This window comes from Huiozyma naganishii, chromosome 3 (assembly GCF_000348985.1).
Source record: "Huiozyma naganishii CBS 8797 chromosome 3, complete genome".
NCBI classification, from domain to species: domain Eukaryota; kingdom Fungi; phylum Ascomycota; class Saccharomycetes; order Saccharomycetales; family Saccharomycetaceae; genus Huiozyma; species Huiozyma naganishii.
Genome location: NC_035924.1, coordinates 154646 through 173612, shown reverse-complemented (window position 1 = coordinate 173612; position 18967 = coordinate 154646). Strand labels below are relative to the sequence as shown.

General features: G+C 40.7%; 5 protein-coding genes across 5 annotated transcripts; 2 read left to right on the top strand and 3 right to left on the bottom strand.

The window, feature by feature from the left end:
- Positions 1-3410: 3410 nt before the first annotated feature.
- RIM1 (Rim1p) lies at positions 3411-3946 on the bottom strand (the record flags this gene model as incomplete). The annotated part of the gene is made up of 2 exons (XM_022606790.1): positions 3411-3570; positions 3696-3946. The coding sequence occupies 2 exons, from the start codon at positions 3944-3946 to the stop codon at positions 3411-3413; spliced, it is 411 nt and encodes a 136-aa protein (XP_022463450.1).
- A 324-nt stretch (positions 3947-4270) lies between these two features.
- On the bottom strand, positions 4271-6142 carry MNN5 (alpha-1,2-mannosyltransferase MNN5; the record flags this gene model as incomplete). Its single annotated transcript, XM_022606789.1, has 1 exon — positions 4271-6142. One exon carries the CDS (start codon positions 6140-6142, stop codon positions 4271-4273), a length of 1872 nt encoding a protein of 623 aa, XP_022463449.1.
- Positions 6143-6701: 559 nt separating this feature from the next.
- RPL39 (60S ribosomal protein eL39) lies at positions 6702-7190 on the bottom strand (the record flags this gene model as incomplete). Its single annotated transcript, XM_022606788.1, has 2 exons — positions 6702-6851; positions 7185-7190. The coding sequence occupies 2 exons, from the start codon at positions 7188-7190 to the stop codon at positions 6702-6704; spliced, it is 156 nt and encodes a 51-aa protein (XP_022463448.1).
- Positions 7191-7811: 621 nt separating this feature from the next.
- BPH1 (Bph1p) lies at positions 7812-14216 on the top strand (the record flags this gene model as incomplete). The annotated part of the gene is made up of 1 exon (XM_022606787.1): positions 7812-14216. One exon carries the CDS (start codon positions 7812-7814, stop codon positions 14214-14216), a length of 6405 nt encoding a protein of 2134 aa, XP_022463447.1.
- A 385-nt stretch (positions 14217-14601) lies between these two features.
- Positions 14602-18777, top strand: SNT1 (Snt1p; the record flags this gene model as incomplete). Its single annotated transcript, XM_022606784.1, has 1 exon — positions 14602-18777. The coding sequence occupies one exon, from the start codon at positions 14602-14604 to the stop codon at positions 18775-18777; it is 4176 nt and encodes a 1391-aa protein (XP_022463446.1).
- Between the last annotated feature and the right edge of the window lie 190 nt (positions 18778-18967).

Below are 18967 nucleotides of genomic sequence, written 5' to 3'. Positions count from 1 at the left end.
CAATTAAGTATTTTTTGTCATCTTTTATTTTCAAATTTCCGATTTTTCGTCAAACCTCAACAATCTCCATGTGCAGCTTTCAGAATGTGAAGAATAACTGTAAGGAATGATCACTCGGATGCTGAAATTATAAGGTAATGGAGCATGAATTTGACAAGTAGATAGGTCAGTTCCAAACCACAAACTTGAGTTGAACAGTACTTTCTTATACTATATAAAGTCTGTTGCGGTGGTTTTGAATGCTGAGTATTAAGCATGTTCTAATGCGCACAGCAAGAAGTAAGGGTGTGTGTTTCAGTCAAATTTTGGCGGCCTTTAAAAGCTTATGGAACGAATTTCTGTATGAACCGAACTGAAAAAAAACAGATTTGGGGAAGTCGGATGAAATAATTTTGTAATATAAGCACTTAAAGTAATAAGCGCTTGAGGTACATATTTCTGTATTGTGATTTAAGGGTTATTTGTTACTTTGCGTCTAACGCATTTTCGCTCTTTCAAAATGTATTCGTTTTGATATATATGTCTACTGAAGTCATATTAAATGTTTATAGTGACACGGTTTTTTTATTTTTTCTGTATGTACTTCACCAATTACAAGTTTCAAGAGGAAATCAGAAAAGTTATATGTAAAGTACACTGTCGAATATGTTATGATAATTTATGTGAACCCTTAAATACCAAACAACAAAGGGCAACAAGCAACCGAGTCATACGCAAACATATATATCCAAGCGAACTGAACATGCAAAACGGACATCTAAGCATATGCTGCTCTGATAGATCATAATGACAAAACCATCAAGATTCTACAAGAACTTTCATATACACCATGTCCTTTCAACCTTTTAAAAGGACGCTTGGTATTTAGCAGTACGAAGTTCTACGTGAGAATGACCATTAGCCGTCTGAAGCCTTATTAAGAATAGAGACAAATGATGTTTTTACATTCTTTAGTCATAGCTCTTCAAAAATTCAACAACTGTTGAATAAGTGCACAACAATACTATGAGTTAGATATTTGGCGCCACAATTAAGAAAAAATTATTCGGAATCTGCATTAGTTTATTCTCAGAGGACTGTCGTATAGGGTATTTTCGTGAACGGTTGCTGAGTGTTTTGTATTGCAATGCACCGCTAAGAAGAGCCAAGTCGACTAACGTAGAGCCTTGTCGGAAGGTGAAAACAATAAAAAAATAACATCACTTTGTTGGATGGACTGTTTCGTCCTTACTTCCGTATCTAAAAGACCGGACAACTCGTTTAGGAATGCTGAAGTCTGAAGCAAGACTAATACGTTGTCAGTGAATTCCTCATATTACCTAATTTGGAAAAAAAGTCAACAATACCACTGCTGTTGTCATTTTTCTCTCGACATAATTTCCTGACGTTGCCTCTGGCGCCGCGGTAAGAACGAACGTCCGGCCTAGTGTTGCGTGAATTCCAGCGTGCCACGCTCGTCGGAATGCGGCATTATATTTATGGATTCTCTTTCGAGTCCTTATCTTTGGTCTGTCATGAATTTTGACTGATAGCTCTTTACACTTTTTGTTTGAACGTATGGAAGAAAGCAAAAGGAAGAAGATGTATCGTTAATACACAGTAATGCTCAAGTGTAACAAAACCACAGTACGAAGATGTTCATAAAGGTAATAGCATGACGTTGCGGAAGTATTGCTTTCCACTCACCCTCACACTTTCGATGTAAGACATAGTATGCGGTTATGTGATATGTAAAGCGCACATTGCATTGTGTGACCCTTGTTTTCCTAGCATGCCCCCAACGACTTCATCAAATTATATATGTATTTACTTGGGGCGGCGATATGTATTTAGCTCAAATTAACATGTAAAAACAGACATCTAAACATAACCTGCTGTGATGTATCATAGTGATAAAAAGTATTAAGATCCTGCAGGAACTTTCAGAAGCACGCTTGGTATATTAGCATAAAAATTATGTATGCTACTCCATACCCAACTCTTGGTCTTCCTTTATTGTTTCCGGCTTGGTGGGTTCCCTTGCGATCAGTTTAAAATAGAAGAAGCTCAGTACTAAGATGATCATTGAGTACAACAAAGCACCGCGCACTGCAGTCTTTGCCAAATTCCAGATATACCCCTTCAAACATGAATCCCATATCGATTGGCCATCACCGTTTCTTAGTCGTTGCAATGGGCGTCTGCCCTCAATCCCGCAGTACCGTGGGCAATAACCATAAGTAAAATACTTGACATCTTTGCTAAGCTTGCGCAAGATTTGAGTAGCAATTACGAACACAAACTTAAAAGTCAGGGAATTATATCGATCATTGTTATCGTTCATCAGTTAATTTCTAACCTCTGATGAATTTTAAACTCTTGGCGTTTTATAGTGCACGAAGCAACCAGTCACCATAGCCCTTTCCGTGGCCAGTGACATAAAACCCGGTTCAGCAAAAATACTTCGGGCTTTATCTGAATATATTATGAACGAGAGAAAAAGAGGGTTTAAACGAAACTGGATGCTGCTGCACATTGTTAGCGTAAGCCTCCGTTTACCAGTTTATGATAAACTAATGTGTAAATAAATTCAGGGAAGGGTACGTAATTTTCTTTATCACATTTTTGTAGTAGTTATTTCGGAAGTTGTTAGCGTAAGACTCGGTGTTGATGTGGACTAGGGTTAGACTAGCTAGTTATACAAGTTACTTACTAACAATGATTATCTAAGTATATACACTAGTCTACCCGTTGGTTGTACCTTGCTATGATTATTAGTAATCAGTTATTCTTGGTTAATTCCCGTTGGTATTTCTTGGTTCATATTCAGAAAAGTTTCAAGGCCTAAGACAATCCTGCATGGCCTGGTTATATATGATACGGAAGTATCTTTAGGGTGCACTTAATGAACAATTCCCTCACCCAGATTCACAGTGTTCCGTGCCGTTGTATAATTGGTAGCCAGCCAGCTATATTCGGGGACCCCCACAAATTATCCTAACAGAAGTATTTTAACTAAAATGAAGTTTCTTGCAGAAAAACGATTTTCAATCTTTTACCGCTTAACAAAATTTGGGGTCCCCTTGGAAAACATTAAAATATCATTCTCAACCCAATGTCGCCCTTGCCATTTTACAAGTTACGTTCAAAAGACGAAGTAGTAACCACAGCTCTACGAGAACTTTTCCATCCTACATTGAATTAGGAAAATTGAATAAAGCAATATACATTTAATTGAAATTAATTTACAGCTAATTAAATGGGTACATTGTTTCCCAATTATATAAAAACATATCCGGTGATAAAAAAACAAGGCAAAGAAAGGATCATAAGACCTTTTCTGGTAAAATCGTGACCATTGAAAGAAAAAAGGACGAGACGCACAAATTATTGGATTCTACATTTTATTGATGTATAAATGGTTGGTACGCTTATTCAGAATTTTCGGCCAATTCAGCTGGTGGTTCTTCAGACTTACCGTTTTTCAATAAGTTAAATTCCTTTTGGATTAAGCTTAGAGAATATCTCTTGGTCCCGTCATCCTTCTCGGTAACATAATTGGCTGCGTCAGCTTCGACGTATATCAAAGCACTGTTTTAAAAGGGTACATTCAAAATAAAATTGAATTGATGATGTTAGTAAAGTGGGACAAAAAATTAATTGGGACTTCGCCTAATTTTTAACCTCAAAATCGGATAAGAGGTTAAGTAACATACCCTTTCCTCACATATTGGGTTAGGAAATTGATGTGGTGCTCGTTGAACACGGTGACATTGTACCAGTTGGTGGCACCATCTTTCCTAGGCTGAGAAGCAATGCTGTATCTCAAATACCTCCTGTCATTTTGGGAAGTGAATTCTGTGAATTCTGAACCAACGCGACCAATGATGGTCATCTTGGAAAAATCAAACTTCCTGGCAGTGGCATGGAAAAAACGGGCTTGTGGGCGTAGAAAAAGGGGATTCATGATAACAATTTGGTTCAGGTGAACAGCTGGAATAGAGCGTACAGTGAGAATCCCTCTCTGTATATTGTTCAGTTGTACGTCACCTTTCACCGTTGATTATTTCTTTTATTTATTTTTTTTTTTTGAACATTTTTTCCTTACCTCACATAAAGTGAAACGCTCGTTTTCACGTGATGGGGTCCACTTGCTTCCAAGATCCAAACTAGATCGAGCGGTGCACCGTTGCGTCGCTGCCTTAGAGTATTTAACTTTTTAAATTACAGAGTACAGATGTTTTTATTATGCGATTATCCTTTGATAGTTACATCAGACCTTATGATGCGATTATGGATTCCTCTTCAGAAATACAATGTGCTTGTCGATGTACGAGCATGCCTTCTCCCAATCTTCTTTCGATTTGAATTTTTTCTCAAGGTAGCCGTACTTGACAGTCTTATCAATACAGAATGCCTCTTTCATCAGTTCGAACACTTCCAGTTCAAAGTCCTCTCCGTTTATCCTATCCCTTAGCGAGAATCCTCGCACTTGCTTCCCCCTGTAAGTGAATCTTTCGTTTTGGGAGAGTTCCCATGGGTCAAACTTGAAAAAGCTGGCATGAATGAACATGACATCTGAATGTGCGCTCTCACCCACGTGGAAAAACTCCTTCAAGAAGGACGATGAATAGGTGTACTCTGGGTCGTAAAAACCGTAGCGAATCTGGTTTGCAGCGACCAGTTCTTCCGCCTTCTTGTACAGTTGGTAGTCCTGCTCAAAGTCGTGCTGCAGTAGCCCTACTCCGTTAAACTCATCCGTGAAGTACCCACTGAACTCCAAGGGTGTTTTCACCTGATAAACGGGCTTCTTTAGCGCATATGCAGCAGAAATGTACGATTCTTTGTCACCTTCCCCAGGTCCTCTCTGAGACGCCAGAGGAAAGTACCACTGTTTACCGTAGACGTTGTAGTACAGGGCCAACAGTAACGTATCCATGTGCTTTACTTTATTAATGAGCAACTGGCCAGATTCGGATGACGAGTCCGGCATTGGTCCATCCAGGTCATGGAAGGGTACTTTTGTTTTCAGGTATTCTGGTGAGTTCTGTTCTGCTGAAGTGTACCGCGATACGGGCGAGATCTCGTCCCCACCCCACCGGACTCTTTTTGTCAGATCGAAATTTATGCCCGCTATCTTATAGAAGCTTGGTGACGTGCATCTTTTCCAAATGTCTGGCCATATGATCAATCCTGTATCGTGGTATGATTCTGCCGAGAATATCTTGTCTATGTTTTTCATGACGTAGTTATCAGCGTCCAAGAACAGGACGTTTTTGAAAGAGCTCAGCAGGATCGCCACGGGTTTATATTGGAACCTCTCCAACTTGATGTCGATTTTGCCCACGATAGCTTTCGCATAGATACACTTGGCGTTGTACCTGGGCGCAAAGACTTGACAAAAAGATGCATCCCCCGCGGCGTCCTCGTCCGGGATGAATATCTCCACCGGTAGAGACGTGCAATTCTTCCTCAGTTTCGGTAGCATTGTCGCCAGCAACACAGAGTACCTACCGCCTCCTACAGCGACGATACCGCTATCCTCTGGGTATAGTTGGCGTACGGTGCTCGACGAGATAGATTTGATAGTCCCCACGAATTTGGTATGCATTTTGGTAAGACTCTCCAAATACTGGTCCGGCACATGCATGCATCCGTCCAAGCTATCGTAAGAGACAGCCTCAAGTTTCTCCCTCTCGCCGTCACTGGCGAACATCGGATCCCTCAGCTTGCATCTCGCCTCGTCCTTGAATGCGGTGAAATCCTCTGGCGGATCCCTCGGCTTAGCATTCTTCAATGTGGTGAAGATGTTTCTAAAGAACACTCTCCTCTCGTTCGGCGTAGCCGTGCGACTCTCGAGCGGCCTCTGTAACTCATCCTTCTGCGGGACCCACACAGACGGGTTCGTGATAACGGTCTCCTGGTTAAACTGGTACAGAAGCAGCAATGCAAGAAGCGCAGACAGGCATATTGTCAAGGTTCTCTTCAAGAAAAAGTTGCTATAAGGTCTCAAGAGAAATTTTGGATTCATCCACATTCCCCTCTTGGTGAACACGTACTTACTATAGCAGCACTTGTTTCCACAAAGATACAAAGGATCAACGAGCAACAGGAAAAGAGAAAATCGGATATATGCTAAATTCACTTGTACGTATATATTCATATATAATACGTGCGTGTGAAAATCTTCACTACGTAGTACAACCTTGAGACAATAACACCTTTCCCTGCTTCTATTTATACGTGTGTACACTACGGTCCTATACAGCAATCGTGGAAAAGTGTGCAACAGGAAGGGCAGGAAAAAACTTCGCTGCGGGGCTCGCTGCGGTTATTTGACGGGGCACAGCCGTTCCCAGTCCCGCTCTCTCCTCTTCTACGCCCGAGGTAATATTTGTTTCCGTAGGACTTGGGAGGAGACAGCAGCAGGGGGAGAGGGGAAAGGGTCTTCCCATTGGGTGTGGGTGTCGGTATAGTGTCGCTGCTGCTGCTGCTGCGGATATGACGTTATGCTGTGATGATGAAGACAATGTTTGGTTTGATTAACTACACATGTATTTTTGTATATATGAGAAAGATCACCAGGTTAGGTTATGAATGTGAAGCTCACTGAGAAATAAAAAATATTGAGTTAGGCGAGCGGGGGAGTAGTGAGAGACTGTTGCTTCACATTCTCCACACAGCACATAACTCTTCTTTTGGAGCGGGAAACATAAACCAGATTAGATGTTCATCTTCGTTCTTCTCCAGTTTCTTCTCTTGGCGTTGTAACGAACGGTGTTGTTGGTTCTTAATCTGACCCATTGAGGCAATGGTCTGTTTTGCTTCTTGGCCTTAGCCAATCTTTGCTTGATCTTGAAGGATTTTTGAGCCTGGATAGATAGAGTGAAAGAGCTAAAAGGAACGACGCATACGAACACGTATGGTCATTTATTTTAGTTTAATATTTGTTAGTAAAATTGATTCCTCCTCGTAGATCCAATAGACAACATCTTGAAAGAACATGGCATGCCATCTCCAGATATCATGGCTCTCATGATTGACTGAGACGTAGAGAAGGGGGATAAGAACCGTAATGATGTTGGTGAACATCGCATATCCGTCCTATCCCTCCCCTCGTTTCTATCACCACCGGCCCAGACAGCATACCATCCTGCACTCTCAAAAGTTGTCGTATCTCTATTCTAAAGTTATCACTCACATACAGCCATTATTTATTCGTATACGTTGCTTGGCTTCTAATGTTCAACGGTACCTAAACAGTATACAATAATTCAAATGTTCTCTAATAAGTTTCGTTTCCCATACACACGCGCAGCATCATAATTTTTTTTTGGTTTTTTGCGTCTGCCTGGAGCTAGAAGGGCGCGCCGTTCAGTTTACCGCTCCCCCACGGAACTCCTTAGCGCCGCGACCCCGGTAGGTGCTCTCTCCGCAGAGCTCTTCGCAGTGCCACAGGGAGGACCTCCCTGCCGAACACAAAAAAACTAAGGGCTATCCCAAATAGGAAGGTTTTCTATTCTGAAAAAATTGAAAAAATAAAAATATCTTTAGCACCCACACACTTACAAAATACAGTCACAAGACGTACCTAGGCTTATGCCAGGAGATGAAGTTTTGCCGTTTAGGAAGTGGGAGCCACCCGTTTTCCTTACCAAGACGTATTCTCCGTTCGGTTTCACATACGGTAGGATCTTTGTATGCCCGAGAGCACCGAGCTCACCCTTTATTGTTGCCTGGTACAGTCTGGAGTAACTCCACGCTGGAGGTGTAACTGTTTTATGTTCTGGTGGGTCATATTATTGCTGAGTCATTCTCTTTCCCACTGAAAAATGTCCGATTCAGCGGGTGATTTAAGCTTACTACTAGACAATTTGTTGACTTTACAACCCATTGAGGAAAAGGAATCGAGCCAGAGTATTTTCAACAAAATTTTGACACAGTATGAACTAAACGAGAAGGAAACAGATGCAACTTTTGCAGAGTATACACACTTAGAACTGATTAAAGCCTTTGAAATATCAAATGTGGATGATAATTTCAAACTTGACGATACAGAGTCGTGGTTGAACTTGTTCACTTTACCGGCTCAGAGCACCGATATTTTAAACTACTTAACAATTGCATACCATGTCATTATATCGCTGGCATCATTGTCTATCATCAATCGACAAAAACTAGCGAGAATAAAGGGATTGAAACACCATTTGTGCAAAACGTTGTTTGCCGAATCAGACCAGTCTCCTAACGTTGCATTGAGTGCAGCGCTGTCGGAACTTTACTCGATTATTCTATCAGTGGACGGTACTCCAAAAGATATATCCGATATGTACCGAGAATTACCAAATCACAATGCATTCCATATAGTACAGGAATTCTTGGGAATCTTATCAAACCCATCGTCTCAAACCCATTTACAGTTTGAGAATTATTATAGAATTATCAACATACCACAACGTGGCTGTGGAAGGACCCCTCTAACTTTACAGTTTGTTGTTGAATTTAACAATGTCACCTCAAATCGGTTTGCAGTTTTGGGCTTAAACACATTTTTAGAAATCAAGGAGTCCAAATTATGCGTTTCAAATGACGAATTCACTATCGCACTCTTTGAGTATATCACATTCGAACCCAATAAAGCGTATGTGATTTCTTTGACGATCAATAAAAATGACTGGACATTGTTTGTTGATGGATCAAGCGGACACACAATTACTTTGTTTGACGGTTTCACTTTGAATATTGTCGCTATTGAGATTGGTTCCATGATATGCTCGTTTAAACTTTACAAGTTCTTAATCTGGTCAAAAATCCTATCAGAGGAAGCAATTTCACTTTTCCATGAAATTGGGTACGATTATCAACCATCGTATGAAAGTAACGACTATTTTTGGGCCTCTAAAGACGTTTTTGGTCCAAACTTTCTTCAGGTCACGTATTTATTGCAAAAACATTTTGACACTCCCTTTAAAGAATACGTGAAGAAAGTTGCACCTTTAAAGCGGGCCAATCTTCTTTTAATGTATGACATTGAAGATGAGATTTTAAATTTTAGAACAAAGGATAGTTTCTTTGTTTTAAACTGGGATAAGGAAAGCGGGTCGAAAACCGCGCGACTTATATTAGGCAAATGCTATTATTTCCAGTCCAAAAACATCAAATCGATTTTATTAAGCATTGGCTGTTTCAATGAGATTATGTTCAAATTACAACACTCATCCTCGATCGAGGAAACTTTTGCATTTATCAAACACCTGTTTTCCCTTTTACAATATCCTACTTTGAAGCTTTGTTTTGAAAGGGAATTTGGCTATGAAAACCTAGCATACATACTAAAGAAAAACTGCGTTATGAGATTTGCGAAGGGTCTGTCTATTGAATTCATGAACTTATTTTTAGCATACACTGGCTGGGATTTTGAAAACATTGAAAAGTCGTTAATACGAGAACCTTCCGCCTACCAGTCTCTAATTTTGGATTTTGCATTATGGCATAATCCAACTATGCCAAATGGTCAAGATTCTGGAGATGAAAGAGAAATTCTGCAATTTCTCTCTTTCCATTCAACTTGTCTACTAACCCACTCCTTATATAAGGAGTACAACACACGAGAACTGAAAAAAAGTAAAGCTTTACAAAAATTTTGCTTTTACTTGCATCATTGCTCATTGGTACATTGCGAAAGCCGAAAGAATGACCTAGTTTTTCTTCTCAATACTTTTCTAGTGGATAACTATAAAGAAGATGAATGGAAATGGTTTGTTCATTCAGGTTTTTTTCTTCTAGCTGAAGGAAACTTTAGAATTGCAGAAATCTACATTATGACCGTCAAGAAGTCACTTGACGATGTAATAAAAAGAGAGAACTGGAATGAACTTACGTCAATGCTCAAGTACTTGTCACCCAAAGTATTATTGGGATTTATGAATTCTTCGACAGACGATAAAGTTTGTTTTCTATTGAACATAAAACTTCTGCTACAAATTATACCAATATCACAGGACATATACCGTTCATTCCTTTCCACAGGTGGGATGAAAGTAATTTTTGGATTTCTGACCAAACTTAGATTTGAGTTTTGCCTGGACGTGCTAGACTTGCTCATGGACTTTGGATTTACCGAGTTCTCAAAGAAAATAAATAAACACGATATGCATGGGACAAATTTATCGAATGACACTGAACTTTCCAACCATTTAGCTGATTTCTTGTACCTGTGCATTTATCTGCTGGAATGGGTGGTTTTGAATGACATAGGGAACGTGTTCTCAGAGAGGATACAAGGTGACCTAACAAAACTTTTATGTTCCATAGAGGATTTGCATAACCGCTTCTTTATTCTAGATCCCAATTCAACAAAAGTTCTATCGCTAATATCAGATCTGCTGATAACCTTAATGAATCCTGAGTTAACTAGTCCGTATGGGCAAGAATCAACCCTCTACATGAAACTTATCTGCGAACAATTTGAATGTGGAATAAGAAAACTATCACCTGTGACATTTAATGCATACATTTCAAAGTTTCTTTTCAACGGGATCATAGATGATTGCATATTCAACTATAAACAGGATATTGAAAGCCAACCGTACCTTGATCTATTTTTCTTTGGAAGGTTGCTTCCAAAGATATTTGGAAACATCTCCAACGAAGGGACTGGCATGAAGAACGATGTTCTTGGTAACAATAATGCTATACCAAATATAATCGTTCTTTTTGAAAGATTAAAAAGGTATATTTGTGCAGTGCAGCCTGACCCAGACTTTACGAGACTGGCCTACAAAATCCTTTTTGAGTGTGCGGATCTCTACTCAACTCGTGCAAAAACCACTGACGAACACTTCTCTGCTTTTTCTAGCACTATTAGTTATTACTTGCAGTTGATCACTTATAACATGGTTAACAAACATTTGAATTGGAACGAGGATCACTTGAATGAGTTTTATTCTGATGTTCTATCCCATCATTCAATTTTGTTTGACAGGACGTCCAGGCTAAACACCAAAAAAATTTCAACGTGTCTATTGTATGCGCTTGTCGTCCAACTTTCTAATAATGGATATAATGAGGACTTGATTATCTGTATCAAGCAGATTTTAACCCATAACCAAGATAACCTGGATGACGTAATTCCCTTTTTGGGAACACATAAGAAAAGGCAACTTCTGAATGAGTTCACTCAGCTGACTTCTACCAACACTGAAGAGCATCAAGAAGCGGTACTGGCTATTTTGATCGACCACGTCCTTGATGATGGTAATGCACAATTGTACAGTCTTCAAAAAGATGTTCTAATCAACCCAAGATACCATCCCATAAACATGGAAACATTCAAAGCTAAAATTCTGGAAAGAAAACGAAAGGTCATACACTACAATTACTCTGAAGTGAATGCGCTAGTTTCCTCTTTCAGACGCAACACCGCAGTTATTTTTGATAAGGTTATCCAAGCAAGTTCCAAAATGTATAAGAATATGGCTATAGACTTGGAGGAAAACGTCAAATTCCAGAGTAATAAGGTTTATGGACACAATACTCGTTTCGAGCATATAACAAAAGTCCAATATAATGAAACAGACCTCACAGTCTGGATGCTTGGCTCTGAAGAAAACAGCAATAGAATGAAAACGAAACTTCTCCCTTATTTCAATCCCAAACATATAGCAACCGATGCTGATACGAATAATATTGATGTGGCAGATATGGACACAGAAACCGCCAATAACCAGCAACGTAACCGGACAACTAGCAATCTCTCATATGACTTGCTTTCTGATGTGGCTTCTGTTTCTCTCGGAGAGAAAAGTAAGAACGAAAATCGGAAGGTTCTGAAACTGTTGAGCGACGATGATACTATAAATTCTGTTTGGAATGCTAGTCTTATTGTTGGCTTAGAAATATTTGAGGGGATTCTGATTTTGGGTAAGAAGAATTTGTATTATGTCAGCGATTACTATTATTGCTCTGGTAATGAGGAAGTTTTGAATTTGAGAGATATCCCTTGGTCCCAAAGAGATATGAATATTAATATCATTAGTGGTACTCTTAATGAATCTCCGAAACCAACAGTGGGTAATATCCTGTATACATGGAGCTTGGAAAAATTGGTTTATTCCACGAAGAAACCTTTCCTCTTTAGAGATGTTGCAATTGAACTGCTTTTCGAAAATAAGAGCAGCGTGTTTATGAGTTTTCTAAACAAGAAGGTAAGAAATGAAATTTATCTACAGCTGAAGAGTTTCTCCAAACCCGAACTCCTGGATCCAATATCTGTTAGTGTCCTGAAAGAGCTGGACCTACACAGCAACTATATTGGTAGTACTAATGGTATAACAAAAGCAAACCTTTCAACGCGGGTTGCCAAGGCGCTGGCTAGCGGATCTTCTTTATCAAGAGAATTTGAAGTCACGAAGCTTTGGAAAACAGGACAAATATCGAACTTTTATTATTTGATTATTGTAAATATTCTGGCTGGAAGATCTTTTAACGACATCACCCAGTATCCAGTTTTTCCATGGGTACTATCAGACTATACAAGTGAAGAGTTGGATCTCACTAAACCCGAAACCTATCGTGATCTATCCAAACCAATGGGTGCCCAGAGCAAAGATAGGCTCAATAAATTTATTGAGAGATACGAGGCCTTGGATTCGCTTAATGATCCAGAAGTACCCCCATTCAATTACGGAACCCATTATTCCTCAGCTATGATTGTATCGTCATACTTGGTTAGGTTGAAACCGTTTACCGAATCGTTCCTTATATTACAAGACGGACAATTCGGACACGTAGATCGTCTTTTCAATTCCATTGAAAGAGCATGGATTTCTGCCTCTGTTGAAAACACAACCGATGTTAGAGAACTTATTCCTGAATTTTACTTTCTACCGGAGTTTCTGATCAATGTCAACAATATTGATTTTGGTAAAGACCAGAAGGGAAAAGCTGTTAACGACGTGATTCTCCCACCTTGGGCTAAAAATGATCCTAAAACTTTCGTGAAAAAGAACAGAGAAGCATTGGAAAGTCAGTACGTTACTGAACACCTAAATGAATGGATTGATTTGATATTTGGCTACAAACAAAGAGGTGAAGAAGCGGTGAAATCCACCAATATCTTCAACCATTTGAGTTATCCTGGTGCTGTAAACTTGGACAATATTCATGAGGAGGTAGAAAGAAGAGCAGTAACAGGCATTATACACAATTTCGGCCAGACACCGCTTCAGATTTTTGAAGAAAGGCACCCATCAAGGAAATTCTCTGGTACCAATTTGCATTTATGTGAAGATTACACAGTAGAGAGGATTAACAGTGCAATAACATCCAATTCTGGCATGGAATTATCTATTGCTATTCAAACAAAAGACACTGTATTTTTTGTTAAAGTGGTAGGGCAGAGTTCCCTTACTATCAATGAAGCGTACTTTATTGGAATACACGAGACAGTTATAGATAATATCGTGCCCTGGAAAGGACAGAGTTTTATTACGACCGGGAATGAAGGACTAATCAAAGTGTGGTCTTTCAAAAGCTCCTACAATAGAATTGAGTTGAGTATGGTACATGCCGTACATGGTGCTCTCTACACGATAAAGCAAATAGGGACATATGCTGACTGTAATTTAGTCGTTACTTTGGACGCTTCAGGCGCTGTTTACACCTGGGACATGTCGTCATTTCTACCTATAAGATGTGTGACGTCGGATTGTTTACAATTAACTGTGTCCAACTTGAATGGCAACATATCTGTGATATCCAAGCAGAACAAGCTAATTATGTTCAATTTGAACGGTCTCATTTACACAGAAACTATTCTAAAACGAAGCTCAAGGGTAACTCATTTGAATTCGTTGGAGCTTGATTTTACGCATAACATTCATGAGTATGCGAAGGACCTTGATTGGGTATCTGTTGCATTTGCCGATGGAACTGTGGAATTGTACAGTCTGATGTTTGACACGCCATCCTCCGCTTCGCCATGGGAGGTGAAACTGATGGTATCCCAAGCAGTTCCCATAAAGCCAGGTGAGTTCATTACGTCCGTGAAATTGTTAGTCATCACAGAGGGGACATACCCATCATCAAGTTGCTCATCGCAGTTTCGGATGGTCAAATGCACGAATATGCAGTGCATACCACCTCAGAGACCGTATTGCGGTGATCATCCTGTCCAGTGTCACTGCCTACGAATTGAGTATCACTCTCCACGAACCTTCTCTTACCTACCGTTTTGAGGATGTGCGTTTAAGGTGGAAGAAACAAAATTCCAAAAAAAAAATAAACAAATTCAATATGGGAAAAAAAGTAGAAAAGAGAGCAGGTCAAAATAATCTCAAAGTCCATATCTTGTGCAACTCAAAGAACAAGAGAAAGTATACACAGCATCCGAGGGTTGTTGTTGTCCTATTACGTGATAGTACCCCAGTACTTCTATTTTGTTGGTGCTTGGGATTTTAGAGTGGACGCGGATTTGTTAACTTGGTTTAATTCCAAACTGTTTATTAGACTTGGTTAGCGAACAAGTTTGTGATACTGAGTTCTACTCCGTTAAAAAACTGCTCTCTCCTTTTTCAAACTGGGATATTACAGCACTATTGTATTCTGCAAAGTAGGTGGACAATGGGATACTCACCGCCCCCTACTCGCAGACTAAGCGATAAAAAGAGATACTACTATTCCAATAATCCAAACCGAAGACAGAGTGCTCCATACAACAAAAAGCTATTTCCCAATAAGTCCTATAGTAACGTAGTATATGCACAACAGTCACACCTTGGCGAGGACAAATCAGGCCAGATAAAACCGGATCAAAATTCAGGATCTAGTGGGTCACACTATAACCCTGCACGAAGTATACCGAACGATATGCCGAGACAGTCACGATACAGCGTTTCAAGCGGATCGCGAACTGTTCCCAATTGGCCTAGAAGCAATTCAACTCGATTTCATCAAGATGCGGATTCCACCGAAATTCCAAGTTCGAACGCCCAGGGATATCCGACAAACAGACCTGGTATAAGACAGGTACTAGACAATCCAGTGAATGTGAGGATTGACCGTTCCACGTCTAGGTACTCCCAAGCTACGGCGAAGGCGCTCCCAACAGTCCCAAATATACCAACTACACCAGCTAATGCAAGTCGATACAATCAAAATAAATACTCTTCACCCAACACACATCACACTAGTCAACAGTTTAATGCCAATTCACAATACTATGCTGATAGACACCGTCCCAGGTCAATGGATGGGTCCTATCCTGCAGCAAAATCGAATGGCGGATCTAGCACCGAGTTGAAGTCCATGGGTAAAAGCATGATCAACGCAACAGGTTACTTCAATAGATCTAATAACTGGAGACATGGTAGTTACAGTGGCCAACAGCCATCTCGGTTTACTGAAAATGACATTTCTACACCGACTATTCAGAGTAACTACAGATCCACCCCTCCACTAAAAGCGAACATAACCGGAACGTCATCCAAACCGAGGTCTGATATACCTACAGACCCAAATCTCTCGGGTAGATATAGTACAAAAATTGAAACTACCAAATCAAATCTTCTAAAACATGATGTTCAGCAGCCGACCATCCCAAAGGAGATTCCAAAGAGTCCGAAGGATGAATTGAAACTCCCTTCAAGCGTACAGAACTATACTGAAGTGGAGGCTGACACGGGCCATTACAGAGAAGAATTATTGCAGGAACCACAAGGTATATCGAACCGCGGCCATAGCAAGGTATCAAGCCTAATTAATTCTGTACGACAAACTACTAGACAGACTGAACAGCAGGTTTTAATAGACCATAAAAGAATCGATGTATCAAAACCTGAAATCCAAAATAATGTGAGACATAATAATAACGACAGTCCCGTGAATGGCAAGTCTTCTCCTGATATAATAAAAAAAAATGAAAACAAGAAAATAATCATTCCGCGGAAGCCTTCTTTAAGTACTATGTGGTCTTCCAATACCAACATTAGAGAAATTGTCTCTGATGAAATGAACAAAGGAATTTTTGAAAGTAGCGTTTCGGATACCATTATTGTTGATCCTAGGAATAGAAGTACCGAAGTTGCTACTCCCATCTCTGAAGACAATTATGAATACATTTCGGATCCAAATAAACTCAGGACAAATATTGCCGCACTACCTAGGGATATGGATGAAAATCTGCCCATACCCGAACCACTTGAACCCTTATCAAAATGTATTTTTCCGATGAGAGAGGTTGAATTCAAGTTGTGGAAACTGAAAAATAACACCAGGCCCGATCTAATCAAGGGGCAGAAATACTTGCTGAAAAGACCGGTAAAGTCTGTGAAAGAATACAGTTTTTTCTCTGATAATATTCTAATCTACAAGCAAGCCGTGAGAATTACTCTATTAAAGTCGTTATCAGAAATAAAATTACATGTTGCTGAACAATATTTGCAGTTAAAAAAACGGGCATTCGAACTCAATGATAAATGGGAAAAAGAATGCGATAAGTTGCAAAAAACTACTGACGAGTTGCGGAAGAAAGAAACGGAATACAGAAATAAGATAGATGAGCGAAATAAAAATGAAGAGAAAAAGCAAGTGAAAGTTGACGAGAAGGATTCCGGTGCTGGACCAGGTTTATCAAGAAGAAGAAATAGGGCTGATTTTGTAGATGACACTGAAATTGAAAATGTGCTGCTCCAGATCGACCCAACGTACAAGCATCACAAGGCTGCAGCGACTATCCCGCCTCTTATTCGGAATCCAATCAAAAGATTTTCTCTCAGGTTCCAAAATGTAAATAACCTAGTGACAGATAAAGAGAAATGGACAAGCAGGATCCTGCAAGATAATAAGGACACGTTCACGAGTCACGAACATGAGCTATTCTTAGAAGGTTACCTGATGTATCCCAAGAGGTTTGGTAGGATTTCCAACTACATGGGTGGATTGCGAACACCAGAGGAATGCACCGTACACTATTATCGGACCAAACCGATTGTTGATTACAAGGGTTTATTACTTGAGAAAAGCAAGAGGAGGAAGATCTTGACTTCCAAACGGCGTAAAAGAAAAGAAAAGGGGTCTGATGCCGAGCAGACATCTGATTCGATGGCTAACACTGCTGAAAATACAGTACCGTTGATGGAACAGCCGATTTCTGCAGAGGATATTTCTAAAGTCGATGAATCTGTACCGGAAAAGAAATCGCCAGTAATGGAAGAGGTTGTTGTAGCATATGAGGACGCCAAAAAGTTAGAGGTCCCTACGCAAGGTACTCAGAAGGCTCCAGAGACTGAAGCCGCACCTTATACTGGTATTGTTTCGAACGATTTAAACCTGGGCTTATTGAAAGCTGCTGAGATCGACGATCATGGAGAAAAGACTGAGGACGAATCGGAAAACATTTTGAAACGTGACCACGACTCTATGGCAAATATCGGGAATGAAGACGATGATCAAGCCAAGGCTAGCAGTGAGCAGACTGAGGATGAACTTCATCCGAAGTTGAATAGCTCGATTCCGTTTTCAGATAGGCCGGACGATCGGCGGAAAAAGCGGCACAAGGAACTTTCAGAACACAAGACAAGCTACTGGAGTGTAAAGGAGGCGCAGGCTTTCCCCGACCTTTTGAAGATGTACGGGTCGCAATGGTCGCTGATATCTGAACATCTTGCCAGTAAGTCGACTACAATGGTACGGAATTATTTTCAAAGAAATGCTTCCCATTTTGGCTGGAAGGAAATTGTTGCGGATGTCGACTACAAGAGAAACGTAGGAAACAACCGACTTACCAACGAACCGGGTGAAACAGAATCACAGCCGGACAAACACAATATTCCTGTCATTACAAATGGTATTCCCTCTCAACAAGAACCAGCGCTGGGATTCTTTTCAAGGGCCCAAAATCAAAATTCTGTAGAGAGAAACCACAACACCGTGGCGAGCCAGACATTTGCAAGATTCACAGAAGACTCTCTTTCCCACTCTTCGTCATCACCTTTACCTCCGCCAAGGCTTCCATCTATACAACTCCACAATGGAACGGCCAGTGGTGTTGGTAATTATATGAGAAGCGAAACCAGTGCATCATTTTTAACTGGTGACTTGTTCAGTGACCGAATTCATAAAACGGTGCATGCAAACAGTGATGTAAGGACAAATTTCGACGATAAGCGCCAGAATTCTCCTGTAGCTTCACACCTGTCTCCGCACATCTCGACATTGGTTGCCGCAGCAAACAGTGATGATACTGCAAGGGCATACGCAGGTGGACATGCGAATATTGAAATGTCGAGCATTTTGAATAGCGACGACAGGGGGGTCGATCATCACCAGAACCTTCGCCCATCCTTCCCCGGCACTGTTCACCACCACCCAGACAACTTGTCGAATGCAACTGCACCTCGAACTGCAGGTGCTGTCGCTACCGCACATGTAGTCCAAAATGTTGGGCAACAGGCAAGGTCGAGCTCGATCTCAGCGCTGTTAAACCCGGTCTCAAATGTACGGACACAAGCTCTGCCTACGATGAGCAGTGCACAACGATTGCCGACTGATACAAACACGCTCTCGAGCTCAAACAGGACGCCGGTTGTTGAAGGCGCGGACGTGTTGATTGGAGCCACGACTTTACAGAAAATGGCCCCTCACGTGGAGCGCGGGACGCTCCCTGCCATACTGCCGGCTCTTGTGCCGCCACAAAGGAAGGTACCGGATTTCGCAAACGACCCATTGGCCGCGCTGGCTGCCATTGCCTCTGCTCCAGAGACGCTAGCTTCGATGCTGCCGGAGTCCAAGAAAGAATGAGCATCTACTATGCAACGCTGTATATACTATCTGATACGTAATTTGGTATATTGCTTACGAGAGGAAAGTGTAGCGGAGTTCCAGACCCTGTCTCCACCTGATAAAAACCAACCCCGATTGGTGTTGGAGTCTGTCAATTGCTGCTGCTAGGACCCCTTGCAGCAGCAGCCGTCGTGGATCAGCTTGTCGT